This window comes from Antrostomus carolinensis, unplaced genomic scaffold (assembly GCF_000700745.2).
Source record: "Antrostomus carolinensis isolate BGI_N321 unplaced genomic scaffold, ASM70074v2 scaffold8907, whole genome shotgun sequence".
Classification (NCBI taxonomy): domain Eukaryota; kingdom Metazoa; phylum Chordata; class Aves; order Caprimulgiformes; family Caprimulgidae; genus Antrostomus; species Antrostomus carolinensis.
Genome location: NW_010327999.1, coordinates 46,226 through 60,053, shown reverse-complemented (window position 1 = coordinate 60,053; position 13,828 = coordinate 46,226). Strand labels below are relative to the sequence as shown.

Here is a 13,828-nt window from a genome sequence, read left to right as displayed (position 1 = left end):
TTATTTACTTTTAATTTTTCTTACAAAGCTACAGTCCTATAAAAGGGACTGAAATGGGTTAGATCCTGATCTCCTACAACCTCAGCTCACCCAGAAAAGAGGCTTAAGTAATTAAGCAGCAAACACATGAACTCATTCATGCCACCCTCATCAGTGGAAACAGTACAAATCCAATTTGTTTCAACTGGAGAAACAGGATGTTTTCCTAAGTTCCTAAGGTGGGCAGAAGCCTGACACTTGTTTTCACCGGGCACTTGGTTTCCTTGAAGGAGAAGGGAAGGAAAAAGTTACTTACAGCTTTTTCTTTTTAAGAGAAAGAGGTGTTTTGACAAGGAACATCAGTCAGTGAAACAAACACACCAAAATCAAACCCATTTGCTTCTCTTTATAGACTGTAGCAAGTGCATAAAGGTGTCTTCTCCATCACCCTTAAACTGTCAGCACAGCTGGAAACATTTTCACTCCAAATACCTTCCCACGCACACGCACTCAGGTGGCAGCCAGGCAGACAGCCCGAGTGTGTGAGCTCTTGCAGGGGGCTCTGCGAGAACGAGTGTGTGGGTGTGTTTGTCCCCACTGAGGCAGGAGGGACCTCCCTGGTTCTTGGTGCACATTCTCCTCCGTCCCCGTCCTCTCCCCTCCGACACAAGGTGTTTTTTAAAAATCATGAATTGGTAAAGACTGAAAAAAACCTTTTCTAAAAAGGCACGTTTGCTGTGTCACCTACAGGTCTGCAGAGCCCCTCATGTTAACGCGGGTGTTTTGCTGAACGGGGGATGTAAACAGAGCAAATAATAAAATTCAAAGCACTAGATTTGCGAGGGGAGGAGGAACTGAGGGGCTTTCTCGCTTTCCTCCTCTTTTACACAGCACTGTAGCTGATCCCAGTTCTGGATGCCACTTCCATAGGCTAAGGGACCACGATCTGCTCCACGCAGAGCGAGGACCTTCCTTCTTCCCGCTCAGGAACTGCAGCGGCTCCATCCAGCCCCTGACAGAATTGACCCCGGGGTCAGTGCTGGCTCTGCTCCCAGGGCAGCTCGGGCACAGTCTGGCCCTTCACTCTTGGTCTGAAGTGCAAGTGAAGGGCTTGGTCATCAGCTGTGCCGTGAAGATGTACCCGTTACCTCCAGTCACAGAGCCCCAGTCCGGCACTGGGGGGGACAGGCATCACCTCAGGCTGCAGCTGGGAGGCTGCACCCCTCGGCCTCCCGGGACTCGCAGGACATGCACAAGTCACACCAGTTTCAGGAAAACCCCAACTTGCTGGGCAGGACCCACAGACTGGTGGTGTTGGTGCCTGGTTAGTTAGAGAGCAGATCACTAGACCCTTTCCAGGAGGAAGTTACAGCTTCAGAAGTGAAAGGCGGCCGCGTTGTTAGACAGTAACTTCTCGCAGGCAGGAGTTGTTATTCAAGCTAACAGCCCACACCAAGCGGAAAAGGCAGAAAAGGAGAATTCAGATAAAATGCTGATTATGTCCATGGGTTAATTTCGTGGTTTTTGCTTTTTTAAATGGAAGGTGATTGTCCCAGTTGCCGGTTAGGATACAACACATGGAAGCATGCAAGGTGGAGCCCGTTATTGCACCAGAAGCTACAACCTACAGAGAAATATGGGAGGGGAGGAAAAAAGACACCATGAGAGTTAGTTTTCAGTTATTTAAAGTGAGCCCTTGAGAACTACATATTACAAAGGTTATACCAGAGTAAAGCACGGTAGGTTAGCGTGGTGCTTCTCCCAGGATGTGTCCGAGGGGATGGGAACGTGTCTGTGGGTGGTTTTTGAGGCTGGGCAGGTCTCTGGCTGGTGTGGCTACAGGGAGTCTCCCAAGGGTGACTTGAATGTAAATTGGTTTGCGGGGGATGAACAACTGAGCTGCCTGCACCTTCATTTCAATGAGCATGAGTTCAGCTGTCAGTGTTGACAGTTAATACTGACACGTAAAGCACTTCTCCCCTATTAAATGCTTTGAGCAGAGAAAAAGGATTAATGTATGCAAATTGACATGAACCACTGGTGGGGGTGGAGGGGGGTGTCGGTCCATCTACCCAGGGAAAAATAATTAGGGTGGATACTAGATAAGACATGTTCTGCAGTTCCACAGGCTGCTCAAGAATCGCTCCCTGTGGAAACACTCATCCAAAACCATCCCTTGGCAAACTGCTCTGGAATTGAGTGTTCTCAGGGAGTGACTGCCCAAGTGGGAAGAAGCACCACTGCAAGTTCATTCCCAACGTGATGTGAGAGGACAATGTGGGAGTGTGATTGTGTGCAAGGGAACGTGTCAGTGCCTGGGCTCAGTCTGCTCTGTGGTGTCTGGTGAGGGAGGTGAAAAAGTGTCAAATCAGAGTTAATGATGCAACACAAGCAGATCTCACTGTACAGAGAAACGAGGGCATGAAAGAGCCACACAGAGCCACGGTGCTGGAGCACAGTGTGTTTAGAAAGGAAAACTGACACTTCAGTATCATGCAAATCTCCTGGCAAAAGAACTGCTGTGCTCATAACATAACATGACTTAAATACCATGGTCTTCCTTTTAAGCAAGGGAGGCTTGGTTTAAAAAAAAACAGGAGGAAATATCCCAGGTGAAGCCAGATAAGTTGAAGGAAGCCATGAGCTTCCATGGCTCATGGAAAATCAGGTACTTGAGGTAGCTGGGTACAGATCTGGCCAATGCCAGCTGGGCCTGGAAACAGGGTTTGGGATGCTTTGGGCCAGAGGAGGGAAAAAAAATGTTTCTCTTAAGACAGGACTGCAGGACAGATGAGAAGCAGCAATTACGTGCAGGTCCATTTTTTAGCTGAGACTTTGTTGGTTTCTCTTTAAATTTTTAGTTTAAAAAAATCTAGAGAATTGAAATCACAAGGACTGAAGTGGCAGCTGTGCTGGAGTAGTGAGTGTTGTGGGTGCAGGAAGACACCTTGTCACCCACCTGCCCTCCAGAGCACACACAGGCAGTCACTGATGATAAAAAACAACTGCCAAACATAGGGCTCTCACCCCTCTGTTGTGCCTTCTCAAAATGGGTGCAGTGAAGGCAGATGTACGTGTCTAGTGCAAGGAAAAGACAGCAGAGTTCTGCTGATGAGTGCGTGGGGAGGAGGCACTCGATCAGTGCTCAGAATATTGTCCCCGTGTATACAGACGAGGCCGCGGTCTCGGAGAAGCGTTCCACGTTCTGAGGGGTCTGACACTGTCACGTATCAGGGACCCGGTACCAGTGGCAGGAAATTGCACAAAGGACAAATGGCAAAACTCACAACCAAAACCCCAGCTGAGCCACACGCACCAGAGCACAAAACACCCAGCCAGGTCTCGACAGAATTCCAGCTTAGGGATTCAGTCCAAACACTTCCACTTGCTTAGAGACTGAGTCCGAACACCGCCGCTGTTCCCAGCTGGCAGTCCACTGCATCTCCAGCGTTTCTAAAGCACTTGGCACACGTTTACCACCTGCTTTGGTTTTTCCCCAGAAGTCAGTTATTCTGAGTCAGGACTAATGCTGCGGTTCTTTAGCTACCTGTGCAGGAGCAGGGGGTTGGGTTTATTTCCCCACATGCTCCTTGAGGAAGGCTACGAACTAAAACTCTTCCAAAATTTGACAGGTCAGTTTCAAAGGGAAATGGTGGCATGTCCTTTGGTCCTTCCCTTCCCCAGTCAGTACCAGCCATCACAGGGGAAATCTAACCACTCTGGGGTCAGTGTGGGCCCTTCCCAGAACTGTGGGTAATACTCTCTGAAACCAAACAGAAAGCTGGATCAGTCACCTGCTGAAGGAGGGAGATGAATATGTTGAAATAGGAACTTAACTGTCTGAAGCACACAAGCCTAATTGCATAACTTCCTAGTCACCAGCAGAGCAGAACAGCACGCTCTTACTCTCCCATCAGAGGTCTGACAGCCCCCAGGAAGGCCAAATAAAGCACAGAAATGATCAGCTGGCAAATTCCGAGCAGCATAAATGTTCTTAACAGCAGCGAATACTCACTCAGCAGACTTCCAGAAGTGCCCTGGGTGGGAGAGCCGACGATTCAGTTTTGGCAGTTTTTCAAGCATATCCATGAGGACAGTGAAGCTTGGTCTCTCGCTGAGATCAAATGACCAGCACGCTGAGAGAATTTCCTGCAAAGGATATTTGTGGCTCATTATCTCCACTGAGTTCACAGGTCAGCTGTGCAGACCACGCAGCTGATGGAGCAGAGTGATTCGTGCCAGCCCAGACAGAAATATGGTTTAATGGAGGTCTTGGACATGCTCATAATCAAACAGCATCCTGCGGAGCAGTGGGTATCCACTTCTGTAGGGCAGTTATGGGGAGAGGCTCAGTATCTGACCTGGGGTCCCACTCTAATCTGTTCTCTCTCTTGCCCTTTATATTTAGAGTTATAATACAAGTAAAATAAATCTCCTTTCAGTAGCTCCCTCTTTTCCTGATAAGCAGCTATAGGGAAGGATTCCTGCAAGTGAGGTACTTACATTGACTTCTTTCCCCAAACTAACAGTTGCAAGGACTTGTTTCACTCCTTCACCACTTCCAATCTGCCAGATGAGTGCCTCTGCAGGCTGGTTCTTGAAAGGCCACTCTCTTGCTTGGAGCTCATACCACACAGTTCTGCAACATCAACAATCAAATCAAGCCTTTGCCTGCTCTTAAGAGGAAGATACAACACCCTGACACTGTTCTAAGCTCTTCAGAGAAGCTGTGGAAGGTGTATGAGGCTGTGCAGCAAATCCCCCCCACCCCACACACCTCCCGCCCGTGACTTTTGTAGTGGATGAGAAAAACGTGTCCCAGCTAGAGAACCCCGAGTCTGTGAGAAGAGGACCTGACTCGCAACACTCAGGTCTGTAACAAGTCTCATTTAGCAAGCTCCTGTGGTGCTCTGAGGTGTTCCTCTCTTACCCAAAGGCATAGATATCTGCAGCTTTGGAGAAAGGCAGCTTGTCTTCATCTTTCCCAGGGGCCATCTCACGAACAATTTCAGGGGCCAGGTAGCATAACCAGTCATGAGGCAGCTTCAATTCATTCTCCCTCCTGAGTTCAAAAGAAAGAAGTGGTCCTGAAACACTTCTGCTTCAACCAAGAAGCAGCGTGTGGACACACCTGTGCTCCACCTAATGCCTTGACTTTAGGTACTCAAATGTTATCACTGACATTTCCTTTCTAATTTTCTTGCCATATTAAAAAAATCCGTGTGCTACCTTGACTCCAGCTCATTCTTGGGCCTAAAGTTTCCTGTGTTCTGAGTCTACTCCAGACATAACTTCCTAGCAATGTGCTGTGGGAAATGTAGAAAGAGAGAATGCTGCTAAAAAAAGGAAAACAGAAAAAGTGCATATTCAAAAAATGTGTTTGTACTAAAGCAACTGACACCCCTCACTGGTACCGTGTAACACAACAAAGTGTCTCCCTGTGCGATCCTTATTTATCATTCTAGAAGTGGACCAAAGATGGAAACCTCCACTTACCTTCCTTCCTGAACCACACCCGAAATTCCAAACAATCCAAAGTCAGTGATCACAACTTTCCCATTGTCATAGAAAACATTCTTGGATTTCAGATCCTTATGCACAATCCCCTTTGCATGAAGATACCCCATGCCCTGGGAAATATATGCAGAGATGTAAACTTTATTTATTATTTACAAGCCCCTCACCCTGGGCATGCTTTGCTTTCTAGGACGTGCTCACTCCCATCGCTTTGGCACAGTGATTAATGGTACATCTGTCTGACTTGTGGGGGAAGGCTGCAGGGAGCAGATCTTAGCTCAGTGCTCAACCCTGGAATTGCTTTTCATCCTCTACATTGCATAGTAGGGCTGCTGGATGGGTGCTCTTAGCTGAAGCATTAAGTGGCTGTGGAAGAAGTCTGTGAGAACAATGAACAACTAACACAACTTTGCTCATTAAATTCACAGGCTGTGTCTGCCAGAAAACAGCAGCTTTAGAAATGCTTCTTCAGTTGAGAAATAGCGAAAGCAATCACAGAAAACACTGTGACCCTGGGGAAAAATGCCATCGACTTCAGGATGCATTAACCTGGCCGCAGTTACTAATGAGACCAGGAAGGAAGCCTGTCCTGCAAACCCTTCTTCATTGCTCCCTTTATCTACATTCTCCCTCCCCAGCCCCTCACTGACAAGCAAAAGCTCTTTCTCTCCTTCCAGGCCCTTAGCCTACTGCACACTAAATTAGTACTCTGAGTATCTCCTGCTACAACACCTCGTGGGGCTGTTGGGACTTGCAGACCCTCTCCAGCTGTGCAGCCTCCAAGCCCTTGCTGAGGTGCTGCCCAGAAAGCAGCAGGTGTCTGTGTTGGCATAACGAACTCTTACCTTAATGATCTCCTGTGCTATCTGCCTGGTTTTGTTAATGTCCAGCGATATCTTGGGGTCCCTCACAAACGAGTGAAGCGTCCTTCCTTTGCAGAAACTACAGAAAAGAGGAACAACGATCCTGAGAAAGGTCTTTAAAATATTGGAGGGAAATAAGAATGTAGTGCTGGGTGTTCAATTGGTTTTCTTATCACGTTGACAGAACTCCAGCCCTTTTCCACTGCTGAGAAATGCCACGTTGAAGAACTTGAGGGACCTGATTCATTTACATCTGTGGGGGTGAGCACATGTACAGGAGACCCATTGTTAAGGCGTCCTCAAGGACATGCAGCAAGTGCTTGTGTGTTTCTGCAGAAGCCCCGTTGTTCTCGGGCTGCTCTCATGTCTGAAGTCCAGTTTTCAGAATCCAAGCACCAGCTTCTGCTGCTGGTGCTACTGGTGCTACTGGTCACTTAAGCAGGAAACTTCTTTTGGAACTGGCAATTAGAAATGGCCAAGCACCTCCTTGGCTGACGATGAGAATGGCACACCCTTGGCCTTACTTAAATTCAGCCTACATGTGAACGTCCCAAAAAGATGTAATTTAGGGGCTAAACGATCCTGATGTCAACTAAACACTGAAAATGGAAGAGGGGAGAAAAACAGTAACGTTCTTGCCTAATCAGTGACTGTCCCTGAAAGGACCAGAAAGGAACAGATAACTGTTGTGTTACCAGCCTCACATATTGGTTTATTGTCACTTTGCTGAACTGGAACCATCTGGGAGTAGATGACAGAGGAACAGCCTGTTCCCAATTTATTTTTCTCCTGCTCTTTTAATTTTATTATTTCAGAATTCAAAAATAAAAGGAAAAATTTCCAAAAGATATATCCTCCCTAAAAGGAGACACCCCTTGTACCCCAAACTCTGAGCAACACAGACTGCATTCGTGTCTGCCACCTCCTGACTATAGCGAGAGGTTTATTTTTATATATAAAAACTAAGTATTATCTATACATTATATTTTTATATCTGTAAAACTAAACCCATAATACTAAGCTGCTGTATCCTTACCTGGTAATGATTGCTAAATGAGGAGGGTTCATGCAAGCTCCCATGAAAAGTACCACGTTCTCGTGCCGGGTCTGTCTGTAGTTCATCACCTCCTTTTTAAAGAGCTTGAGATGATCCTGATTGTTCCCGTCGATCTCCAGCAGCCTGATGGCCACCTCCCCGTGCCACTTGCCCTTGTAAACCTTCCCCCATCGTCCTTGGCCAATAGGGTCCCCCAGTTCAATCTGCTCAAAGGGAATGTCCCATTCTTGCAGGTAGACGCTGGTCTGGCTGGGTTTGCGATAAATCATCCCCTGCAAGCGTGGCCGTCTGTTTGGCAAATCTTCCACCTCATCCTCATCATCTTCAGGTTCTGATTTATTCGTCTCTGGTTCTTCCACCTGTTTACAAAAAGAGAAGGGAAATGTGCTGGGAGTCTCATTTGAGGGGCAGAAGCAGCCTACCAGCCAGGAGCACAGGCTGCTTTGAGAGAGCTCAGGGGCTTGGATGTACGCGTTTGGCTACAGCTCTGGAAGCAAACCTCACAGGACAAAGTCATCTCAGAAGGCTACAGAAAGACATCCATCTTCTGGATGTCAGTGCACGCAGGTGAGGACAAGAAAGGCTTTATCCCATATAGAGTGACATTTGTAGAACCAGCAGTAACATCCAGGGGGTCAGCATCTCTCAGGAGATGCTTCAGTGTCAGGGGAATGCTACCAACCGTTCTAAAAGGCAGGGTCAAGAACCTCTTTGTTCTGCAAATAAAGGTGGGCGCAGGTTTTTTTGAGATTACTAAAATTCTCCTGTTAGAAAGAAGGGCTCTGAAAATCAACAGGCTTGATCCAAAATCCAGTAATTTCTGCTGAAACCATCGATTCTCTCTCTATTGATTTACTCATCCCTACAGAAACCCATTTCAGCGTTCACTCTACAAGCTGAACACGTGCTCAGGCACCACCAAATTCCCTGGCTCTTGTGAATGGGTACGGAAAGGCTTCCCGTGCAAAACATAAGCCCATGCTTATGCCCTTTGCTTTGCAGGATCTACCATGAGCTAATGCGACCACTCATTTCTGATTGTACAAAAGGGCACACCAGAAAACCTACCTCTGCTTCACATTCAACTCCATCTGTGTCTGGCTGGTGATCAGCACTAACAAGAGAAAACAGGTTTGCAGTGAGAATAATGTTTGCACATCCACCCGAGTTAGAAAAGGGGGCTGCTGCATCTGCCACTGGGGGCGCGGAAAGAAGAGAGCAGATCTTGATAGCATCAGAGCAGGTCAGAGAAAAACACAGTTACTGCTCCACTTAACAGACAGGGACTTTCTAAGCTTCTTTTGGCAATTGAGGGAAAAGACTTGGAAGTGATTTTCAGTGATGAAGTGGCGGGAACTGATTTGGCAGTGGCACGGCTGCGCTGTTACCGTGCATCTCAGCGATGGATGCTCCCGCTCCTGCCGCTGAAACACCCGCAGCGCAGAGGCAGTTGTCAGTGCTGGCACTATGGGCTAAAAATCTTTCCATGCCCCAGAATTCGGAGCCTTACAGAGATGTTTGCTGGCAGCTAAGTGGGTCATGCTTTCTTAATCGTAAAACTCTGTAACTTCTCTTCCATTGCATGTTTCTGATCTCGGGAATGCACACACAACCGTAACTAGATATTAAAGGTGGGGACTTCTTACTGTCCTTTTAAAGTAAATATAATATTCAGCTTTGTAAAGCTGGGAATACCAGTATCACCCTTGCTGACTGAGATTATCCTGTGAGCTCTCAGCTGATAGGTTCAGCTTTGGTCGTAACACACGGTGCTTTCAGACTGATCTGAAGATTATCAAGTAAACACTATGGAAATAAAAGAATTTTAAACGATACTTACTTAGTGTCTGCAGCTGTTTCTGGAGGCTGTGCTAACTGTGCAGGACTGGGAATTTCTGGGAAAGTAGAAACATTTATGATAGGTATTTTATGCTTTAATCTCTTAAAGATGGGAAGTTTTAACATTGCAATAGTGATTATTTGCTTCTTATTCAGGAATTATAAATAAAACTCAACCACAGACGGTAAGATTTTATACTTCTATTTATTTGAGATTGTGCTCATCTTTCCTAGTACTTACAAAGCTGTCTATTGACCAAGCCCAGCCTTCTTCCATTCACCCACTTATCTGTAATGTCTTCCAAGGTCAGTCCTTGTCTGTGAACTGCTCACATGCTTTCAAGTTGCCTTCGACACTCAGAAATACTTAAGTCTTCACAGAACTAGGATGTTTAAATTAATCTATACTGCAGGTCATGTATTCCAGCTGCACCTAGTCTGTCCCGTGTCACCAGTGCACAGGAAGTTCAGCTTGGGTCGCAAATCCTTCCAAAATTCCCAATAAATACTCTGTACCTGGCACCCTATATCATCAATTCTCACTTTGGAAACAAACAAGCTGTTTCTAAGGGTTCATGAACAGACTGAGAGAAAGAGTTTGTACGTGGAAATCCACATATGGATAGTGTTGCATCGTTCTTAAACCCCAGAGGCAAGAGCCTCAGCTCCCAAAGGTGAGCTCAGCATTCCCCAGCTGCTGGCTGAGCACACAACCTCCAGGGCAGCCTTTCTGAAGAAAGGACAGGGCTGTGCAGAATCCCACAGCACAAAGCTACTGCTTTATTCACAATTTCACCTTAGTACATAATCACACCACTACCTCATAGTGGAAGAGAGAGGCCTGAATTATGTACTGAGATAAGGGAAAGTTTTAGTTGTTGTAGATACTTTTTTTTTAAAAAAAAAGCAGAATTACTGTTCTTGGGCAGCATGCAGGAGTTTACAAACAAGTTACTTTTTGGCAGCAGAAGCTGGTTAGTAGAATTAAAACAATCAACTCACCTGGGAAGATAAATTGTTGTCTATGCTGAATGTAGTAGGCAGCTTTTTAAAATTTTTTTTAAAGGACAGCAAAAAAAATTACCAGGAGGAAAAAAAAACAAAAACAAAACACAAACAAGTTAGAGGATCATCAGTAAGTGCCCCATATGCATTCAATGAATTAGTCCCAACTCACTGCTGGGAAACTGATTAGTAGATTATCAGCCTGCTTGAGGGGGTGAATTTCAGCACATGCATTTTTGGAAGACTATGACAGATGATACTTCTCAAATGAAAGCTTTGTTACCAATGAGCAAACAGTCTGGTGGGAAATCAACACATTCAGACTGCAAGTGGCAGAAGCAAATTTAGAGAACCCAGGGATGCTAAAAGGCAGGTCCAGGGAAAGCGAGGGGTTCAATGCTCTCTCATCTCTCTGGCTTTTCAGCGATGCACCCAGCGAGGCTGAAGCCCCTGAGCCATCTGCACGCGTTCTTTTATTGCAGTGAGTTTGAGCAGTGTGTTCTCAGACAAAGTAGCTGCAGTAGAATCCTTGCACTAAACTGGTGCTGCCTCTGCTCCTTTTGAGCAAGCTAAAATAGCAACTTTCACTCACAGATCCAAAGCTAGATGCAAAATACAGCAATGCTAAAGCTAAGATGTAACAGCTAGTGAGCAGCACGTGACTCCGTTTCCAGATCAAAGGAATTCAATTTATTTTCACTGTGTAAATCTTGGCCCTTGTCAGAGGTCCCTGCCTCTCTCCACCTGGTAAAGACTGCACATTTGAGTCCTTAATCTGTAAAGTACGTAGGATAAATTCTTCTCCACCATACGTGTGTGTCAATGGTTTAAAAACGAGTGTTGATTGTTGATTATCTTTGGAAGGGACTGGAAAAGTAATTCATCCCAGTTCTCACTTTCACATTTTGTTCTAGCAATCAACTTACTCATGATTTAAAGCCACTGGTGCCCAAACACAGCAGGCAGCACACATTTTACAATGCAGTGAGAACAGGTAGGGGAAATAATATAATGGGTTTTTAATCCTTTTCTAAAAAGGAGAAAATATAAAGGTCAAAACATTTAAGAAAGGTTAAAGCACTCCTCAGTAATCTGTCTCCTGCAAAGGGAGCTTGTTGATACCACTTAAAACTTTTAAGAACAGACCATTTTCTTTTATCAGGCAACAAGCTACACCTTCACACCCTGCTTAGACACAACCATGTATTCAGAAACCCGCAACCATGAAGTCTTGGTCAGGCTCTGCTCGCACAGAGGCCTTTCTGATTTTGGCAGCTCTCCTGAAACACATCAGTTTACCTGGGAAGTTAAATCGTCCGTCCCTCTGGCCCATAGGAGATGGGTTTGGGGGAGGTGTTGCGCTGGGAGGGTTGGAAGACTGGAAAGGTGCTGGAGAAGATGGTGTGGATGAGGTTGTAGAAGAAGGATTACTGCTAGAGTCCAAATGATTTATTGCTGGTGGATGCTCCTGCAAAGCAAGGGAAGTCAGAAGCAAGAAAGAAAGGATTCCCCTCAGTGTCTACTGAACAACAGAGAAGGGAAAGCTCTCCCTAGCCTTGATCATAGTTTTTCTAAGTGAGCAGGCAGCTGGAGCTGTGCACAAACTGTTTTACAAGGAGAAAATGTCACACATCAAAGTCTCCTCTCAAAGTGAAAGCTCAAGGTGCCATTCTTGCTCCAACCAGCCAGATACTGCTGCCACCTCTCCTTATCGCAGTGACTTACAGACACAAGACACGCTTCAGTCACCAGGTACCTTTTTAGTTAGTGCTTTGGGGAGAGTTCCAAACTGGGGTTCTGTTGGTCTGTCTACTGGATTATTGATATCAGAAGGGACAGACTCTGTTCTTCTTATTTTTGTTACTGAAAAACAGGTTGGAGAAGAGAGAAGAAAGCTGTAATCAGACTTTTTATTCTTGCAATACCATCAATTACATTGAATTGCTAAGAATCTGTAGAAAATTACTTACTGGGAAGGAAGGATATTCTACAAGCAGGTGCCTCTTTAGTACATTTGTTGTGACATTTTAATCTGAAAGAGAAACATTACACGTTAAATAGCAACTTGTTCTTTCCCAAAAAGAGGAAGCCTACCCTTAATTTGTAATTCTTATGCTAATCTCAGAAGGAGTTCTGGAATGCTCCGGCCCCAAAGCAGCATGCATTGGTATGAAGAATCCTATTATGTGTGTCATTACACTAATGAAAGCCATATACATATCTTAGCATCTGATTTATTTTTAATAGTTACCTTCACTGACACTCATCCAGCAACAGTGAAGCACTAAAACCTCAGCGCTCTGGACTAACAACCCAGACAGAAAAGCAAAACCCAAAATCCTTGCTGCTATTTGGGTATCCAGCTCACACTACAGGATTTGCCCATTATCAGGTAGGAAGCCTGTAGCAGGGAAATAAATCTGTTTCAACCATGTGTCAGGCTGACAACCTAACGTGTAAGTTGTGCCCAAGCATCCTTTTGCCAGTTCAGAACCTGACTGAAAAAATGATGCCACCACTAAAAGTGCATCGCATTGAGATGTTACTGGGAAAACTTTAATGAGCCAAATGGAAAGCTGTGAAAAAGATCCTCCCTGTGTGCTCACCTGCAGTACTTACACTTCACCCCGAACATCATGCTTTTCTGACAGACTTGGCAAATCTGAGATAACCATGACTTTGTAGAGAACCTAAGAAGAGACAAGAGGGGAAAAATTACGTTAACTGGTGCCTAAAGGAAAATGACCGTTGTAGGTAGTTACAGCCAGGCTGTGCTTTAGGGAGCATTATCCCTTTCACCAGAAAATTAAACTGCTAGGTCTGTCTGGCATTAGAACTGGCTGCCCTGGTTTTGGTTTGGATTTGGGAAGGGGGGTTGCAGGAAGCTGAAAGGGAGGAAAAGAGGAATATGTGCTCTTTCCATGTAGGGAAGAACAATCAGCTTCCCGTTCATCTGTAGCAGTGGAAGTGTTTTAGAACAGGCACTGTTACACACTGGGCATCCTTGGTCCTGTCACCCCATGACAACGTTGCTGGTGTGCTAGTCATCACAGAATCACAAGTCGTTGGCCTAGTAAAAAGGATTTCAAGTACAAATATTACAAAGAAATGAAGGTGAAATACACAGTTAAGGCTGGACTTGGCAAATGAGGCACCCAACCAAACTTCCAACCTATCTTAAGAGCTGTGACTGCTGCGAAGGCACTGAAGAGCTGGCTGTCCTGTCTGAGCCCTCTGTTCCCTTGGTGGCTCCCCCAGCTCGTGGTGCTTACCTGTGTGTTACAGCTAATCCAAAGTCTCTTCGTACCGCTTGGGGGGATCCCTGGGAGAGTTCTGGTGGAGAACAAAGGGATGTTTTAGGGCAGTGTTTCTCAGAAGTGTGCTTACCAGTCTAGACAGAAACAAACCAATCGCTGCCATAGACAAGGACCAGTAGCCGTGGCACTGTTAGCAGCGCAGCTGAGACTGGCTTCCTGCTGCTGTGAAGCTGCTACCAGATCCTACTCTTTTATTCATTCTCATATGGAGAAAATGTAAGGTGACATTTGGTGGGGGATCATAATTCTTC

At 45.7% G+C, this 13,828-nt stretch overlaps 1 protein-coding gene across 1 annotated transcript in view; it reads right to left on the bottom strand.

Moving 5' to 3' along the window:
• KSR1 (kinase suppressor of ras 1) overlaps positions 1-13,828 on the bottom strand; it is a 29,342-nt gene that overhangs the window by 323 nt on the left and 15,191 nt on the right. The window contains exons 5-18 of the mRNA XM_010172080.2: positions 13,533-13,593; positions 12,867-12,950; positions 12,231-12,292; positions 12,017-12,123; positions 11,560-11,728; positions 10,258-10,299; positions 9,257-9,311; positions 8,485-8,530; positions 7,396-7,775; positions 6,342-6,438; positions 5,476-5,609; positions 4,910-5,041; positions 4,483-4,618; positions 3,995-4,128 (exon numbers count right to left, since the gene is read on the bottom strand). Of these exons, the coding sequence (XP_010170382.2) occupies positions 3,995-4,128; positions 4,483-4,618; positions 4,910-5,041; positions 5,476-5,609; positions 6,342-6,438; positions 7,396-7,775; positions 8,485-8,530; positions 9,257-9,311; positions 10,258-10,299; positions 11,560-11,728; positions 12,017-12,123; positions 12,231-12,292; positions 12,867-12,950; positions 13,533-13,593 (1,639 nt within the window). The remainder of the gene's footprint in view (positions 1-3,994; positions 4,129-4,482; positions 4,619-4,909; positions 5,042-5,475; positions 5,610-6,341; positions 6,439-7,395; positions 7,776-8,484; positions 8,531-9,256; positions 9,312-10,257; positions 10,300-11,559; positions 11,729-12,016; positions 12,124-12,230; positions 12,293-12,866; positions 12,951-13,532; positions 13,594-13,828) is intronic.